This window comes from Brachyhypopomus gauderio, chromosome 9 (genome assembly GCF_052324685.1).
Source record: "Brachyhypopomus gauderio isolate BG-103 chromosome 9, BGAUD_0.2, whole genome shotgun sequence".
Classification (NCBI taxonomy): domain Eukaryota; kingdom Metazoa; phylum Chordata; class Actinopteri; order Gymnotiformes; family Hypopomidae; genus Brachyhypopomus; species Brachyhypopomus gauderio.
In genome coordinates, this window is record NC_135219.1 from 15,457,648 (window position 1) to 15,475,147 (window position 17,500).

General features: G+C 46.3%; 1 protein-coding gene across 4 annotated transcripts in view; it reads right to left on the reverse strand.

Moving 5' to 3' along the window:
- palld (palladin, cytoskeletal associated protein) overlaps positions 1 to 17,500 on the reverse strand; it is a 72,829-nt gene that overhangs the window by 38,197 nt on the left and 17,132 nt on the right. For 3 of the 4 annotated variants that reach the window (XM_077017535.1, XM_077017536.1, XM_077017534.1), the window contains exons 3-4: positions 631 to 806; positions 361 to 427 (exon numbers count right to left, since the gene is read on the reverse strand). In XM_077017535.1, the coding sequence (XP_076873650.1) occupies positions 361 to 427; positions 631 to 806 (243 nt within the window). Of the gene's footprint in view, positions 1 to 360; positions 428 to 630; positions 807 to 10,320; positions 10,471 to 17,500 lie in introns of those variants that run through there. The other variant, XM_077017537.1, reaches the window with a different exon arrangement.

Here is a 17,500-nt window from a genome sequence, read left to right on the forward strand (position 1 = left end):
TGTTGGGTGGTTGCTTTCACACACACTCCTGATATTTTCACTCATGTACCCTGACAAGTCACGTGTGAGAGGGAGCAGCAGAGAGAGGGATGGGAGGACAGGGAGGTGGAGAAAGGTGTAGTGGGTGGAGGGTGTGTGGACTGGCACACCTGCATATGTCTCCACAGAGAACCAACACTACTACCACTCAGTCATCACGTAGCTGAGGGATAACACCATGACAAGGGCATTGCGTATCAGTCTGTGTGATGGGACAGTCGTGCCCTGTATAACGTGGTGGCACTTAGCCTGGTTAACCTGTGGACTAATATTAGAGGTCACAAGGGTGAGGGGTCAAAGGGGTTATATTGGTAAACATACTGTGGCATGGCTCCAGGCTTAGATTTGGATGTGGAACCTTCCCCTTCTGAATCTGAAGACGAGGCTCCTGTGAAGGTCAGGAGAAAGTGCGTGAGAGAGAGAGAGAAGGAGGGAGAGAGAGAGAGAGAGAGATTGCAGAGGTGGTTGTGATTACTACATGAGAGGCAATATGTACACAACTAACAAGTGTGTGTGTGTGTGTGTGTGTGTGTGTGTGTGTGTGTGTGTGTGTGTGTGTGTGTGTGTGTGTGTGATACAGAAGATCCTCACCCTCAATGTAGACCTCAGCAGAGGTGTTGTCTGCACCCAAAGCGTTGGAGGCTACGCAGGTATACCTCCCAGTGTCGTCCTCGAAAGCCTCAGCAATCACCAGCATGTGCAGGTCACCATCCCTCCAAATCTGAATATCAGGACAGTGGTGCAGCTCCCGCCCCTCACAGAACCACCTGGCCAATGGGAGGGAGGAACAGTTCCAGTGGGTTGGCCAATGATATTGGAAACAAAGACCCTGTGATCTTTGAGAGAGGCTGTTATTACAGCAATCTGCTATTTATCTGGGAAACAAAATATTTAGCCCTTCAAGCTTCTTCAAGTTTCTTTTCAGTATACTGTTTATAAGTCTTGTTGAAGCCAGACATTTGTAAGGAAACGCGTTTGTTTGAGGTGAATCAAAGCTCCAGTGTAAGCTCTGTTAATATTCAGCATCAAGATCACCTTGTTTTTGCTGGAGATTATTCAGTAAACGGATTCATTTGCAGTGTAATGGAACATAGTTACGGACAAATGTGATATAAGTGACCCCTAAAAATACCCTTAATTCATTAATGCACAAAACCCTCACAAATGGGCCTTCTTTGGACTGGCTTTCTGAAACTGACATGTGGTTTGTGTTTGTACTACTATCAATCACTATGAAAGTCAGCAAATTACACAGTAAGAGTGCAAGAAGCTGTCCTTAACATAACTCTTATTAAATGTTCAAATGTAAACAATTCTTATTGTTCTAAAAATAATGTAAAATATATAATAAATCAGAAGTTCTTGAGCAAAGAAAACAAAGATTTAGTATTTGTCATTCATTTTTTCCTTAATTAATTTTTTCTTCTAAACCGCTTAATTTATCTCTGGGTTACTGGGGGCCGAGGGTATCCCAGCAACACAGGGCACTGGGCTGGAGAACGTGTAGTCATGGAGACTGTAAAACAAAAAAATGTAACATAAAAGGAGGTTCGCATCAGTTGTGTAGCTGAGCTCAGAGGACCAGGAAGTAATTAGGATGTGATCGCCCATAGAGGGAGGCCTTCCCACAGAAGACCTCATGTACCTTCATGCCTCGGCATCAGACCCCAGTATCAGACAACTCACACCTCAGCATCAGACCACTGACCACCCACACCCCTGCATGAGACCACCCATACCTCAGCATCAGACCACCCATGCTCACCACACACGTCTGGACCTCAGCTCCCCCCCCCCACTGACTGGCTGAGATCAGACCTCACCGGGGCGAGAGCCGCCATCTGATAAACAGTGATTAATCAAACCCATTAATGCTGAGCTTTGTTGGATGTCCTGGGTGTGTGAGCAGTGCGTTTCTGAACGGAAGTGTTTTCCTATAATTATGAGACTCTGTGGCAGAGAGCCATTACCATGCCATTGTGTTTATTCACAACACAGTGACAAGAATGATTAGATTTATGGTTGAGTGGCAGTGGAGAATACCCAGGTGTTCCACACACACACACACACACACACACACACACACACACACACACACCTAAGAGACACCAGTCTTTGATGTGACGCATAAGTCTGGGAATCATAAAGGAGAGAGGGAAACTCCTTCACTCCACACACACACACACACACACACACACACGAGTGTGCGCAATAGTAACTCACATGAACAGGCAGTGACCGGACGTGACCCCACGTCTCCCCGGAAGGCACGCTAGTCATACTGGTCAAAGTGAACGAACACATCTGTTCATTCTCCACAAGAACACAAAACATCAGCCCATCCATACATACATGCAAACACACACACACACACACACACACACACACACACACACACACACACACACACACACACACACACACACACACACACACACACACACACACACACACACACTCCAGTACATGTGGTCTAAGGATATATAATGGAGTTTGAGCCTACAGCTGTTCCTTTCTGCTGATCCTCAAAGCTCGGAACATTATGGAACGTTTGTTGAGTTCTGTTTGGGGTCTTCGTTCTGGGCACTGCTCATCTCTTCCGTTCTGAACACATCTATCATGTTACTCTTCCTCTGCCCCAGTGATCAAACACTCCCATATGTGCATTTGAAGTAGTTTGAATGTAAGTCCTGATTATCTTTGATCATCTGCAGACCAGTAGAGCAGCGGCAGGGCTAGGAGGCCTGCAGCAGGAGAGGGCCTCGTTATATCAGAGATGGAAGTTCTGCGCTCTGTTTCGTGAGGACTGAGAACTCTCACACATACCAGCACTGCGTGGAGGAGTCATTCAATATTCTGTAAATATTCTGGACACACTATTTGGTTTGGCTCTTCTGTCTTACACCACTTTGCAAAATTGCCACCTCAGATAGTTACCCACAATCCATAAACATGCAAATGCAAACACACGCACACACACACACACACACACACACACACACACACACACACACACACACACACACACACACACACACACACACGGGTGCAAACGTTAGCTCTTTGTACAGCCAAGTCATTGCTGCATTAAAAATGGGCAGAAATTCTTATAAATATGTCATGGCGTGATACATCTCCCTGTCTACACCTTCATTGGGGCACCAGCTGTCTGTCTGATGGGCTGTAAGACAGCAGTCTGCCGCAGGCATGTCGTGCTTTCTCTGTCCTGTCTGTGTGACGGCGTGCAGACGTAAAGCTCCTCATGAGCAGAAGGCCAGGCAGGAAGCTCTGTGTGGTGACTCAGCAAATCACCACAGCGGTTTGTCAAGGTGGAGGCGGGTCTGCTGAACCTTGAACATGCACCACCCTTGAACATGACCCATCATGTCCTCACAGGGTCCGGCACCATCTGGGCGGTTGTGTGTGACAGGAGCATAATAATGTCGGGGGGGGGGGGTCATCGCCCGGGGGATGACCTTACCGGGATGAGTCTGTTGCTGAAAAGTAAAATAACCATTGCTGGGGTGTGATGGGGTGACAGGAGGGTGACAGGAGGGTGACAGGGGTGTAACGTTGTAAAAGGAAGTGTGATGGAGTATAATGAAGCATGGAGTATCAGTGGAGAATCAGAGATGTCATTACCAACGACAGCTACAGTGTGAGGTTGTCTTCAGCTGGAATATTTCACATAGGTCACAAACACAAATCATGTACTTGATTGTATGTCTGTCTATGGTTATTTGTGCTTCTTGGCAAATGTCTAACCTGAAAAACACTAGGTAATGACATTGACTCCTGTAGTTTAGTAGTAGTCTGACTCAATGGTATCTATCCGTACTATTACCTAGGATGAATTCTGTGATCAGAAGCAAAGCACTTTTGTAAGTCGCTCTGGACAAGAGCGTCTGCTAAATGCTATAAAATGTAAATGTAAATGTACTTGGAAACACACACATAGAAACACACACATAGAAACACACACATAGAAACACACACTTTCTGTATGTAGAGTCATTTTCGGTTGTGTTATGTGCGTGTAAGGAAGAAGAAGAAGACAAGACAGGGGACAAGCAGCATGTCTGTGTTTCATGCAGCTCTGCTGATTGGACCAAAATGATGGCGCCAAAGTGTAATTGGATCAGTTCTGAGCGTCTCCACGCCGAAGAGCCTAGTCCGGCCTCATTCCTCAGACAGCGTTTACAACCTCTCACGTGCTCCTCTCACGTGCTCCTCTCACACACTCCTCTCACGCACTCCTCTCACGCTCTCTTCTCACGCTCTCTTCTCACGCACTTCTCTCACGCTCTCCTCTCACGCTCTCCTCTCACGCACTCCTCTCACGCACTCCTCTCACACACTCCTCTCACGCACTCCTCTCACGCTCTCTTCTCACGCTCTCTTCTCACGCACTCCTCTCACGCACTCCTCTCACGCTCTCCTCTCACGCTCTCTTCTCACGCACTCCTCTCACGCACTCCTCTCACGCACTCCTCTCACGCACTCCTCTCACGCACTCCTCTCACGCACTCCTCTCACGCTATCCTCTCACGCTATCCTCTCACGCTATCCTCTCACGCACTCCTCTCATGCTATCCTCTCACGCTCTCCTCTCACGCTCTCCTCTCACGCACTCCTCTCACGCACTCCTCTCACGCACTCCTCTCACACACTCCTCTCACGCTATCCTCTCACGCACTCCTCTCACGCTCTCCTCTCACACACTCCTCTCACGCTATCCTCTCACGCACTCCTCTCACGCACTCCTCTCACACACTCCTCTCACGCACTCCTCTCACACACTCCTCTCACGCACTCCTCTCACACTCCTCTCACGCTCTCCTCTCACGCACTCCTCTCACGCACTCCTCTCACACACTCCTCTCACGCTATCCTCTCACGCTATCCTCTCACGCACTCCTCTCACACACTCCTCTCACGCTATCCTCTCACGCTCTCCTCTCACGCACTCCTCTCACGCACTCCTCTCACACACTCCTCTCACACACTCCTCTCACGCACTCCTCTCACACACTCCTCTCACGCTATCCTCTCACGCACTCCTCTCACGCTCTCCTCTCACGCATTCCTCTCACGCTCTCCTCTCACACTCATCTCTCCCTCACACTTCTGCTCAGGTTCCCACTGTACAAACACCCCTTTCTGATATAACACGCCCCTCTCTGATAGAACACACCCCCTCTGATAGAACACGCCCTTGTCTGATAGAACACGCCCCTCTCTGATAGAACGCGCCCCTCTCTGATAGAACACGCCCCTCTCTGACAAAACACGCCCTTGTCTGATAGAACACGCCCCTCTCTGATAGAACGCGCTCCTGTCTGATAGAACGCGTCCCTGTCTGACAGAACGCGCCCGTCTGATAGAACATGCCCTTGTCTGATAGAACACGCCCCTCTCTGATAGAACACGCCCCTGTCTGATAGAACGCGTCCCTGTCTGACAGAACGCGCCCGTCTGATAGAACATGCCCTTGTCTGATAGAACACGCCCCTCTCTGATAGAACACGCCCCTGTCTGATAGAACACGCCCCTCTCTGATAGAACATGCCCCTCTCTGACAGAACACGCCCCCCTCTGATAGAACACGCCCCTCTCTGATAGAACACACCCCCCCTGATAGAACACGCCCCCCTCTGATATAACACGCCCCTCTCTGATAGAACACGCCCCTCTCTGATAGAACACGCCCCTCTCTGATAGAACACACCCCTCTCTGATATAACACACCCCTCTCTGACAAAACACGCCCTTGTCTGATAGAACACGCCCCTCTCTGATAGAACGCGCTCCTGTCTGATAGAACGCGTCCCTGTCTGACAGAACGCGCCTGTCTGATAGAACATGCCCTTGTCTGATAGAACACGCCCCTCTCTGATAGAACACGCCCCTGTCTGATAGAACACGCCCCTGTCTGATAGAACATGCCCCTCTCTGATAGAACATGCCCCTCTCTGACAGAACACGCCCCCCTCTGATAGAACACGCCCCTCTCTGATAGAACACGCCCCCCTCTGATATAACACGCCCCTCTCTGATATAACACGCCCCTCTCTGATATAACACACCCCTCTCTGATATAACACACCCCTCTCTGATAGAACGCGCTCCTGTCTGATAGAACGCGCCCCCGTCTGATAGAACATGCCCTTGTCTGATAGAACACGCCCCTCTCTGATAGAACACGCCCCTCTCTGATAGAACACGCCCCTGTCTGATAGAACACGCCCCTGTCTGATAGAACACGCCCCTCTCTGACAGAACACACCCCCCTCTGATAGAACACACCCCCCCTGATAGAACACGCCCCCCTCTGATATAACATGCCCCTCTCTGATAGAACACGCCCCTCTCTGATATAACACGCCCCTCTCTGATATAACACACCCCTCTCTGATATAACACGCCCCTCTCTGATATAACATGCCCCTCTCTGATAGAACACGCCCTTGTCTGATAGAACACGCCCCTGTCTGGTAGAACATGCCCCTCTCTGATAGAATGCGATGGACTCCCGACACACCTACAGGTCTACCCTCAGTCCGTACTGCCTACCTGTGGAATAGGTGTGAAAAAAAGTTCATATGTTACTAACAGCTAATTAGCATCCCCTCTGTCTCAAGTCTTTTAGAGAATCTGGGTTGGTTTAGAAACGGCTAGAGTAAACACTCAAACCAATAAAGCTGAAGTGTTTGTGGAGGAACAGTGCTTGTTGTGTGTGTGAACACTACAAGGTGTGTGTGTGTGTGTGTGTGTGTGTGTGTGTGTGTGGTGGAGTTAAGTCGATAGTCACACTGTAGGTCTCTGGCATTACCATCATACCCAGACACTTACAGCCATTTCGAATACTGGAATATTTTATTTATGAATACATCTACAACTGAAAAATGCCCCAATAGCTCCCCAATGTGGTGTATATACACTACCAGTCAGAAGTTTGGACACACCTGACTAAATGCATGTTCTTAATGGTAACAAAGGCATTTTAATCTAATGGATTATACTTACAAATACAATTTGGGGAAAAGTGTTATATTTGAATTCATTCTGAACACACACACACACACACACACACACACACACACACACACACAATTTTAAATGAACCTTCTGCGAACAGTTTTATTTTAGAGTTTTAGTTCCTCGTTCTACAAGGTCTCTGCATATACGTGATTGTCTTCAGGCCTGATGGAGAAGCATCATAGCTGCTGCTTCATGAAGCTTGTTAACAGAACACCAAGAGTGTGCAAAACCGTCATCAAAATACAGGACAGCCACTTCAAAGAATCTAATATCGAAGATAGTTTATATTTGTTAGAGTACAATAACGTGTTATTTCATTGGTATGGCATCGTCCCTGTTTTTATGTTTAAAAAAGTATGTGTGAGTAGGTGTGTTCAAGCGTTTGACTGGTAGTGTATATGATATGTATGATATATGACTTTGGAGGCCCCTGGCCCCGGGCTCCAAGCTCTGCCCATGCTGGGGGACCATGGGAGATAAGGTCTGCAGAAGAAGACACCACAGCTGGACACACCCACCCCAAACGGGCCCTTCATGGGGGTAGCTGCCAGGTTTCCATGGTCACAGGCAGAAAGTGGTGGTCTGACACAGGGCATGATGTTGAATAGATGGACCAAACACACACCCAAAATAACAAGTTCTGGTGCTGGGTGTCAGCGGACCGGAAGGCCAGCGTTGCTATAGTTCCGTGTTGTGTGCGTGTGTGTGCATGTGTGTGGTGTGTGTGCGTGTGTGGACATCTATTGATCTTGTGCAGTACTCCGTTCCACATGCAGCTCATCTCTGGCAGTGTGTCTGATAATCTGATAATGATGTCTGATGTGGGGAGAGGGAGGAGAGGCCCCTCGTACATTTGGCACTGTAATGTGAAATAACCTGATTTGGCATCCCTGAACACGAGAGCAAGGTTAGCTCAGGACAAGCCAGTGTGTGTGTGTGTGTGTGTGTGTGTGTGTGTGTGGGTGGGTGTACACACGTGTGTGTGAAGAATATGGTTCACGTCAGTGACATCAGATCAGGCACACACAGGAAATATAGTCTGGAGCCAGACAGTGAAGAAGGAGAGACAGAAACACAGAGAGAGAGAGGGAGGAAGAGAGAAAGAGAGAGAGAGAGATGGGGAGGGAGAGAGAAAGAGAGGAGTTGAGGTGGTAGAGGAGTAGAGACTGAGGCAGAAGAAGGTGAGATATATGTTTGTGAAGAAAGATGGTTGAGAACGAGAATCAGGTAGTGAAAAAGAGGGACAAAGACAAAATGATACACATGGGAACCCTGAGTGTGTGTGTGTGTGTGTGTGTGTGTGTGTGTGTGTGTGTGTGTGTGTGTGTGTGTGTGTGTGTTTATTTAGGCAGGCCCGATTGCTACACGCTCTTGCCCTTGTCTGCCCCTCTCATTAATCCAGGCCGATGATGGATGGTAAAAACTCTTTGAGCACAATCAGAAGAAAAGACATTTCATGCCCTCATCATCATTTACATTCACAGGTCAGAGGTCAAAGGCAACAGGCTGGGAAAAAGAAGATAGGAATAGGAGTGAGGAAAACAGAGCAGGAAGATAGTAGAATGAGACAGTTGGGAGAGGAAGGGAGGGAGAGAGAGAGAGAGAGAGAGAGAGAGAGAGAGAGAGAGAGAGAGATAAAAACACTGATAGGCACCTGTCCTGCAGCTGATATACTCTGAACTGCTTGGACAACAGGATGTTGATGAAGTGGACGTTGTCATTCTTGGAAGTCCTTTTTCGATGACAATGATGGTTAATTAACGGTGGCTGAAGCCTTTTAAGAGTTTAAAGAGTTTTTTCGTAACAAAAGTGGACAAGTAAGTTGGGTTTAAAAGACTCTAGTTTCCCCCTGGGGCAAGTAACACCAAGTGTTTCAGAATAAGGGTCCTTAATAAGAACCGGCAGTGCCTGTGAGAACAAAAGGCTGCATTAAATACTGTAGGACAAAATCCACATCCTCATTATTACTGTCACTGAAAAATTAGCCTGAGGTCCCGATTGCAACAGGAATGATCTTACGGGTGTCAAGTGCAGAAGGTTTAGTTTTGGGATTGGTTAACTGTAGAGGGTTTAATTTTGGGGGTTAGGTTAACTGTAGAGGGTTTAATTTTGGGGTAGATTAACTGTAGAGAGTTTAGTTTTGGGGTAGGTTAACTGTAGAGGGTTTAGTTTTGGTGTAGGGTAACTGTAGAAGGTTTAGTTTTGGGGTAGGTTAACTGTAGAGGGTTTAGTTTTGGGGTAGATTAACTGTAGAGGGTTTAGTTTTGGGGTAGGTTAACTGTAGAGGGTTTAGTTTTGGTGTAGAGTAACTGTAGAGGGTTTAGTTTTGGGGTAGGTTAACTGTAGAGGGTTTAGTTTTGGTGTAGGGTAACTGTAGAAGGTTTAGTTTTGGGGTAGATTAACTGTAGAGGGTTTAGTTTTGGTGTAGGGTAACTGTAGAAGGTTTAGTTTTGGGGTAGGTTAAATGCAGAGGGTTTCATGTGACGGATGTCTGAGCTGCTTATTCATCTTCACAATGCCATAGCAGAACCTGACACCGACCACACCTCTACCCGGCCAGTTTAGTGCAAAGCGTGGAGAAATGAGTTTGATCACAGCACTCCAATCTACCAACTCCCATCAGTCTCCTGTAGGGCGTGCAGTCAGAACAGGTCCACTGCAAGAGGAGCTCCAAGAGACAGAAACTACAGAACCCTGAACTCATTCCTTCACACTACAGAACCCTGAACTCATTCCCTCACACGACAGAACCCTGGTGAACCCATTCCTTCACACGACAGAACCCCGGTGAACCCATTCCATTACACTATGGAGCCCTGTGAACTCATTCCATTAAATTACGGAACCCCAGTGAACTCAATCCATTAAACTATGAAACCCTGGTGAGGTCACACTGCTAAACTATGGAGCCCTGGTGAAGTCATACTTTTCAATAAACAAAATGTGTCAGGGTTAACACTGTGTCACGGCCAGTTTAAAAAATTATCTTGAAAGTATATCAGATATGACAGCAAAGAGTTGATTTGGAGAAGGATGAAAAATCTCTCACTTTTTTGAGATGACAGACAGGTCAAACTGTCCACTGCACTGCTTAATACAACCTGCCAGAAATGTTCAGATCATCCAGAAGCAGTGAAGGACAGGAAATAAAACTCTGATCGTTGGTACAGAAAAACAGCCAGTGTGACTGCAGAATCACGGTGAGATATACGAGACGTGGAGCCACAGATGAGCCCTTACCTGAGTCCTGAGCAAGGTAGCTATGAAGGATTAGCAGCAGACAGGGGCTCCGTACACAAACTTCAAATCCGCGAGAAACACCAACACACTCGTACTTTGGGCTTGAGCTGATATAGCCCTCTGCCACACACACACTGTCCTACTGCCACTGTAAGTAGCGCCGTGAGTGAAATACACACACACACACACACACACACACACGCATACAGACATGCAGGGGGGGAGTGTTATAAGCTTTCCAACAAGGAGGGGGGGAGAGAGAGAGTGGTAGACATAGAGAGATGGGGAGACAGATGGGAAAAGAGAGAGAGAGAGACTATAGAATAAAGACTTTTAGTAACATGGTGGAGTGGAGGGTGGGGGGCACTAACCATTTGGCACAATTCCACTTGCTTTCCACTCCCACACATTTAATCCTCCTTGACTTTTCTCTGTCTCTCCCTCTCTCTCTCTCTTTCTCTCTCTCCCTCTCTCTCTCTCTCTCTCTCTCTCTCTCTGTCTCAGTTCACTTCAGCTCGATAGTGCTTCATTGGCATGAATGTAATAAGATACATTGTTGGCAAAGCAGTTAATAAGAAACACAGACATGAACTAAACAAGAGAAAGATAATCTCACAGATATTGGAACAAAACACTAGAAAATCACGTTATAAAATTATTTAAATTATAAATTATTATAATAATCTCTCTATCTCTCTCCCTATCCATGTATCACTGATGTACCAGTTAGAATAACCAAATACTTCAGTCCGCAGGGACCCGTTGTCCCAGGGTGGAGCCGTGTTCCAATGTCAGGCCGGGGCCAGCCCAATACTGTCAGCACCGCACTGTGACGGACCTGGTGAGCCCCCAGCTCACGCCAGCTCCACCACCACCACCACCACCCATGTCAAGTTCACTGTACACGACTGGGTCAGGGTGCAGTCGGGCAAGACGATACAGAGTGGAATCAGATATTTAAATTACCACAAATCCATGATGTGACACTTGCCCGACAGAGAGCAATCAGGCCACAGATGCTCAGGAAAATCACTCCGTGTTGGAGTTGATCCACGTCTGGTGATTCTATTAGTAATGTCTGTTAAACAGGCATCTACAGGCAGAGCAGCAGGAGACTGTATCTCATGTATCACAGGTGACAGCTGACATTAGCGTGTGTAAAATAAGGATCACGTACGCATTGTTCTCTGTGCTTTACACATTATTTGTTATGTGGTCTGAATGACATTCATGGAAGACGCCCCCCCCCCCAACACAAAATAAAATAAACACAATAAAGTTGAATAAAGTGCATGAGAGGCTAACGCTGGAAATAAACACAGTCTCTAGCAGGAGAGCCTTTACTGGGAAACCACAGTGACTTCCATGAGCATCTTCTGGAAGGTGATGTGCCAATGTTTATGTTATGGTACTGATTACAATTCCAGCCACGTGATTCATTATCTGTAAGACGTTTTGAAAGTAACCAAATCTGCGTTGCTCAAGGGAAGCATGAATCACTTAGAAGTGAGCAGAGTCATATGGAAGATGTAAACACAAAAAAGGGTTGTGTGTGTGTGTGTGTGTGTGTGTGTGTGTGTGTGTGTGTGTGTGTGTGTGTGCAGGGCCGGAGTGGGACACTTTTTCAGCCCGGGAGTTTTATGACCAAATCCGGCCCAAAATTATTTTTCCCTCCCAATCGGCCCAAACTAGAGATTAACATGGACCGGCCCATCGGGAATCCTCCCGAATCTCCCGATTAGCCACTCCGGCTTTGTGTGTGTGTGTGTGTGTGTGTGTGTGTGTGTGTGGTGTGTGTGTGTGTGTGTGTGTGTGTGTGTGTGTGTGTGTGTGAACCTCGGTGAGCATGTATGTAGAGAGGCACGGTCTCCCCAAACACACATCTCCCTCTATAAATATGACATGAAAATAACCCCCACTGGTCCTGGTTAAAATAGCCTGCAAAGTAGAATGCTAAAAGAGTTCAGAAGCACCTGGTGTGTGTCTGACAGATGGTCCGGACACTCTTCAAACACAAATGCTCATTAGCACAAAGCATTCCACAGATGACCCAGGACTGACCACAGTGTCCCTGATGTCAGCGTGCCTGCCATATCGGCATCACAAACCCATCATCGCTCTACATATATGGACCATTCAGAAAGCTTTGAGAGGGAAAGGTTGAAGCCCTAACCCATTTTTATTGCAGTTTTGATTGGTCGAACCTGTCGGAGCAGGTGGAGTGAGGTGATATTAACAACCAGGGCTTGGTTTGTCTCCCAGGGAGCACACACACAGTCAGACTGATGAATATGTAAATCACTCTGGATAAAAGTGGCTGCCAAATGCTTTAAATAATTATACGATTTCAGTGTCTAGTATTTACACTCTTTATCATCAGATCAAACTAAAAAACTCTTTGGAGTGGGTACTGGTGGGACCTGAACCACACACAGCCTCACACACACACTCTCAAACACAGAATCACACAGTCTCACACACAGCCTCATACACAGCCTCATACACAGGCTCATAAACAGGCTCACACACAGGCTCACACACAGGCTCACACAGGCGCACACACAGGCTCACACACAGGCTCACACACAGGCTCACACACAGCCTTAAACACAGTCTTACACAGTTTCACACACAGCCTCACACACAACCCTCAACAGCACTCCTCTCTCAAACCAATTATGTCCTCCTGTTTCACAACCGTTGCTTCAGGACTAGAGCATGGTGCTAAAGACAGCTGCTAAACACACACACACACACACACACCCCAAAGCCTCTCACACCCCTACACTAGTATACGCATCCTCTTCCATACACGCACACACATGCACAAACAGTTGAGCTCTATTTCCAGAAAGATTACAGAATGTTTGCTTAATGTGAAATCCTCACCAGCTCTACAGCTCCCGAGTTAAAGATGAGCAACAGGGTTTAACACTGACCTTTGAACTGAGAAGGTTGTCATAAAAGAGAAGAGGACACAAAGAACTCTCTGTTTGAAAAATGAAGAAACAAGAAAGAAAGAAAAACAGATGAACACACAAACACACACACACACACACACACACACACACACACACACACACACACACACCGCTCCAAGTGCTGGAAAGAAGTTGGGTGTCTTTGACCACATCCTTCTTTATACACAATTACATTATATCTCTGCCTCCAGCACTTAAACACACACACACACACACACACACACACACACACACACACACACACACACACACACACACACACACACACACACGTGTGTGTGTTTTAGTGTGTATGGGTGCTTACCCTCTGTTTAATTCTTTCTGTCTCATCATATTTTATACACTCACACCCAGAAAACATCACTTTATCATCTATTCACTTTTCCCAGAATTCCAAATGTCATGTCTGTATCATCAGCCACGTTCAGCCTCACTGTGACAACCCCCAAACGACTCTCCATGGAAACCAGGACACACAAACAATAACAAGGCCCTCCAAACTGGGCCAGCTGGCCGGACCCCCATCCCACCCCTCAAAGAAAACCCTCCACCACATAAACAGACTACAGCTAAACAATCACACGTTCAGAAGTGCCGGGTACATGGAAGTGGAGGACTGTGTGAGAGGTCTTCATCACGTCTTCAAGATGAAGATGAAGAAAAGACCCCATGGTCCACAGTGGACTGCAGGACCTAGTTCACTCTGCCCTACACACACACACCAGGCATGCAGTAGGGCCTAGTTCACACTGCCCTACACACACACACCAGGCGTGTACCTTATAGTGTCTTAGTTTTACACAGGTGTCATCCATGCTAACCTGTGGGATCATCGTTCTGTGTTAGCGTTTACATGTGTGTGTCAGTGCTGTTTAGCACATTCTGTCCATAGCCAGTATATTGCTTGACTGTGTGTGAACGTGTGTGTGTGTGTGTGTGTGTGTGTTCTTCCTCTATCTTGGCATATACATTACACATGAGTGTGTTCTCCATATGGGTTGCTGAAACACATATCATGTGTCCAAACGCATCAAAATGTTCATAAATTAAAAGCTCTGGAAAACAACAGGAAAATATCTATAGAGGGGACAAAGTCACAGTCACAAACATCTGCCTCAAACACACACACACACACACACACACACACACAATCTGCCCTCTGAGTCCCACATACATGAGAAAACGAGTAGGCAATTACACACACACACACACACTTAATCTGCCTGCTGAATCCAACATACATGAGAACATGAGTAGACAATTATACACACACACACACACACACACACACACTTAATCTGCCCTCTGAATCCCACATACATGAGAACATGAGTAGACAATTATACACACACACATACTTTTTCTCAGTTAGGCAATTAGCCAGCATATGGGACACATGAAATCCTTCTGCCACACACAGAGATCAGCATGTCACCACACTCTTCGTTTTAACAGAACTCTCTCAGCTCACAAAAACACACACTTGAACGTAAGTCCTCCGGGTGTAGAAACTAACCCATGAAGCTACTCACACACCCTCTCACCCCCGAGATTCTCCTGAAGAATCCACGCACCCTCTCACCCCTGAGATTCTCCTTCCTCCCGTCCTGAAGAATCCACAGACCCTCTCAGCATTTCCATCTCCTCTCTAGTATCTATCCAACATAATTGAATGTGTTATGACTTTCGAACACTTCGGCTGGGTTCACTGCGTTTAGACTGTCCTCACTTCCACCGTTCTGGACCAGTGTTAGTCTCCAACACCGTTAACAACCTTGACCCACAAACGTCGGTTCACTGACCACCAGGATTCAACTGTTAGTTATACACTAGCACAACAGAGTATATACTGAACCACATATACTTATCAGTTTAGTCATTCTGGAAGTTAGTATACAAAGTGTACTTATCAATTTAAATCAGCACACTTGACAGCAATTTCCCTCAGGATCAATAAGACGTTTTCACTTTCAAATACATTCTGGCTATTCAGTACGATTAGCTATCTTACTAGTCTGTTAATATACACCTGGCTTACCAGTCTCAGTAACTACTCTAGTTAAATAAAAAAATATGAAATAAAGTCAAGTTGATGTTTTTCATCACAAGCATACTCACACAGTAGGACAGAATAACAGGACCACCCCTAGGTCTTGCTGAAACAGCACTGACATTCACTGCAAACGTTTAACTACAGAGAGCTGCCATGTTTTTGACAGCTTCAGAGAGACGTGAGGCGTCACACTCCTCTGCCTCTGCTCCAACCTACTGTTCTGCTATGGACTCTGGAACAATGGCATCCCTCACAACAGAACTCCACAACTGACCAGTTATTAGCACTCTACAGGGTCAAAGGTATGTGCACACACCTCCTAATTACTGGGTTCAGGTGTTCACACACTTTAGTCATAATAGTAAACACTCCCCAGCCACATCATTAGGAGAACCTGCTCGTGCATCTAATTATCCAATCACCCAATCGTAACAGTGCCTCAATGCATAATTTAACAAATTATGTCAGTTATGCAGACATGGGTCACGAGCTTGAGTTAGCGTTCACACCGACCGACATAATGAAGGGAAGAATGTGATCTGAGTGACTCTGACAGGGGCACGTTTGTTAGGACTAGACGGACTGGTTTAATTATTTAAGAAACTGCAGAGATTTTCATGCAAACAGTCTCTGGAGTTCTCGCCAAACTGTTTGAAAAACAAAATACATCCAGTGAGTGGCAGTTACTGCATTCACTTCAGGCTGAAGAAAGTAAAATAAACACTCTTTGCAACTAGTCTTTGGTGTGCAAAAAAGCATTTCAGAGCTTCTCAGATCTTCTCAGAACTTATCAGAACTTCTCAAAATGTCTCAGAACATCTCAGAGCACCTTGAAGCTTGAGGTAGATGAGCAACATCAAAGACCACACGATCTCTCCTAAGACACGCCTCCTAACCCTTCTAAATAAGTCACCAGTGTAAGTATGCATACACTACATACTACGCAGGTTACTGTATAAGTTACAGTTTAGCCCTCCCCAAATGATCAAGCGTAAGTTTAATGTAGATTTTTATATATATAATTTTTTTAAAGTTAAGCTAATGAACTTTAGCTCATTTTAAACTCCCCTTTAAAAAACTTTTAAATGATTGTTTCTAAGTTGTTCTTTGTTGGCTCTGTCCTAACACCTTTTAATTCCTCTAATTTCCTGTCCGCTGAGTGCAGGACGTAATGCAGTGAGCAGGCGAGGAAACAGCTGGGCTGACCCCGATGGTGACTCCCTGTCCCTCCACATTCGTTGGTGTTAATGGTGGAGAGACTGGTGGGGCAGGTGGGGTTGGGGGGGTTGGTGGGGCGGGCGGGGCGGTGACTGGGCAACGGCCGCTGTTTGAAGCCCAAACACGTGTGATCTGACAGTACATGCTGCCAATGTCACATAATCATCATCGTTAGAAACGAGGCACTTCTGTGTCGGCCTGTGTGACCCCGAGAAAGAAGGAGGAGGGGAGAAAAGAAAACGAGGAAAAAGAAACTCTTGTAAGGAAGACTGGAATGGACAGTGGAGAGAAAGAGAGAGAAAGGGAGGGAGTAAGAGAGAGAGAGAGATGAGAGATAGAGGGAGAGAGAGAAAGGAAGAGTTATGCTAAATTAGACAAACGACATAGGGCAGCACAGCTGCTGTAAAAAAAAGGAACTTCACGTGTGAAGCACACACACACACACACACACACAAAATGGTCACATTCGCACTTGCACGCAATGCTCACATTTACACATCTTTGTATTCACCTTGTCGCACCTAAGGGCTCAAACCACAAGAGTAATTATACTACAGCATCTCCATTTCAGCATGTGCACAAGTCTACAAGTGCACAAGTCTACAAGTGCACAAGTCCTGCTCCACAGCATCTGAGCTGTGGAACTAAAGGACTTAATCTTCAAAGCCACTGTTGATACAAAAATTCAACAGTGACAAATGTTTCTAGATGACACATGAAACACTACATTGTGCTAACCTGAATCTCTAGATCAGCTCACCAATATGTATGTGTGTACATGTGAGTGTGTGTGTGTGTATATGTGTGTGTGTGTGTGTGATATATTTTTAAATTACATGTTTTATCCGTAAATGGTAATGCTAATGCTATTTACTTACAGATATCACACATCTCCCATGAAGTTACCACTAAGATGGAAGACTAAAGT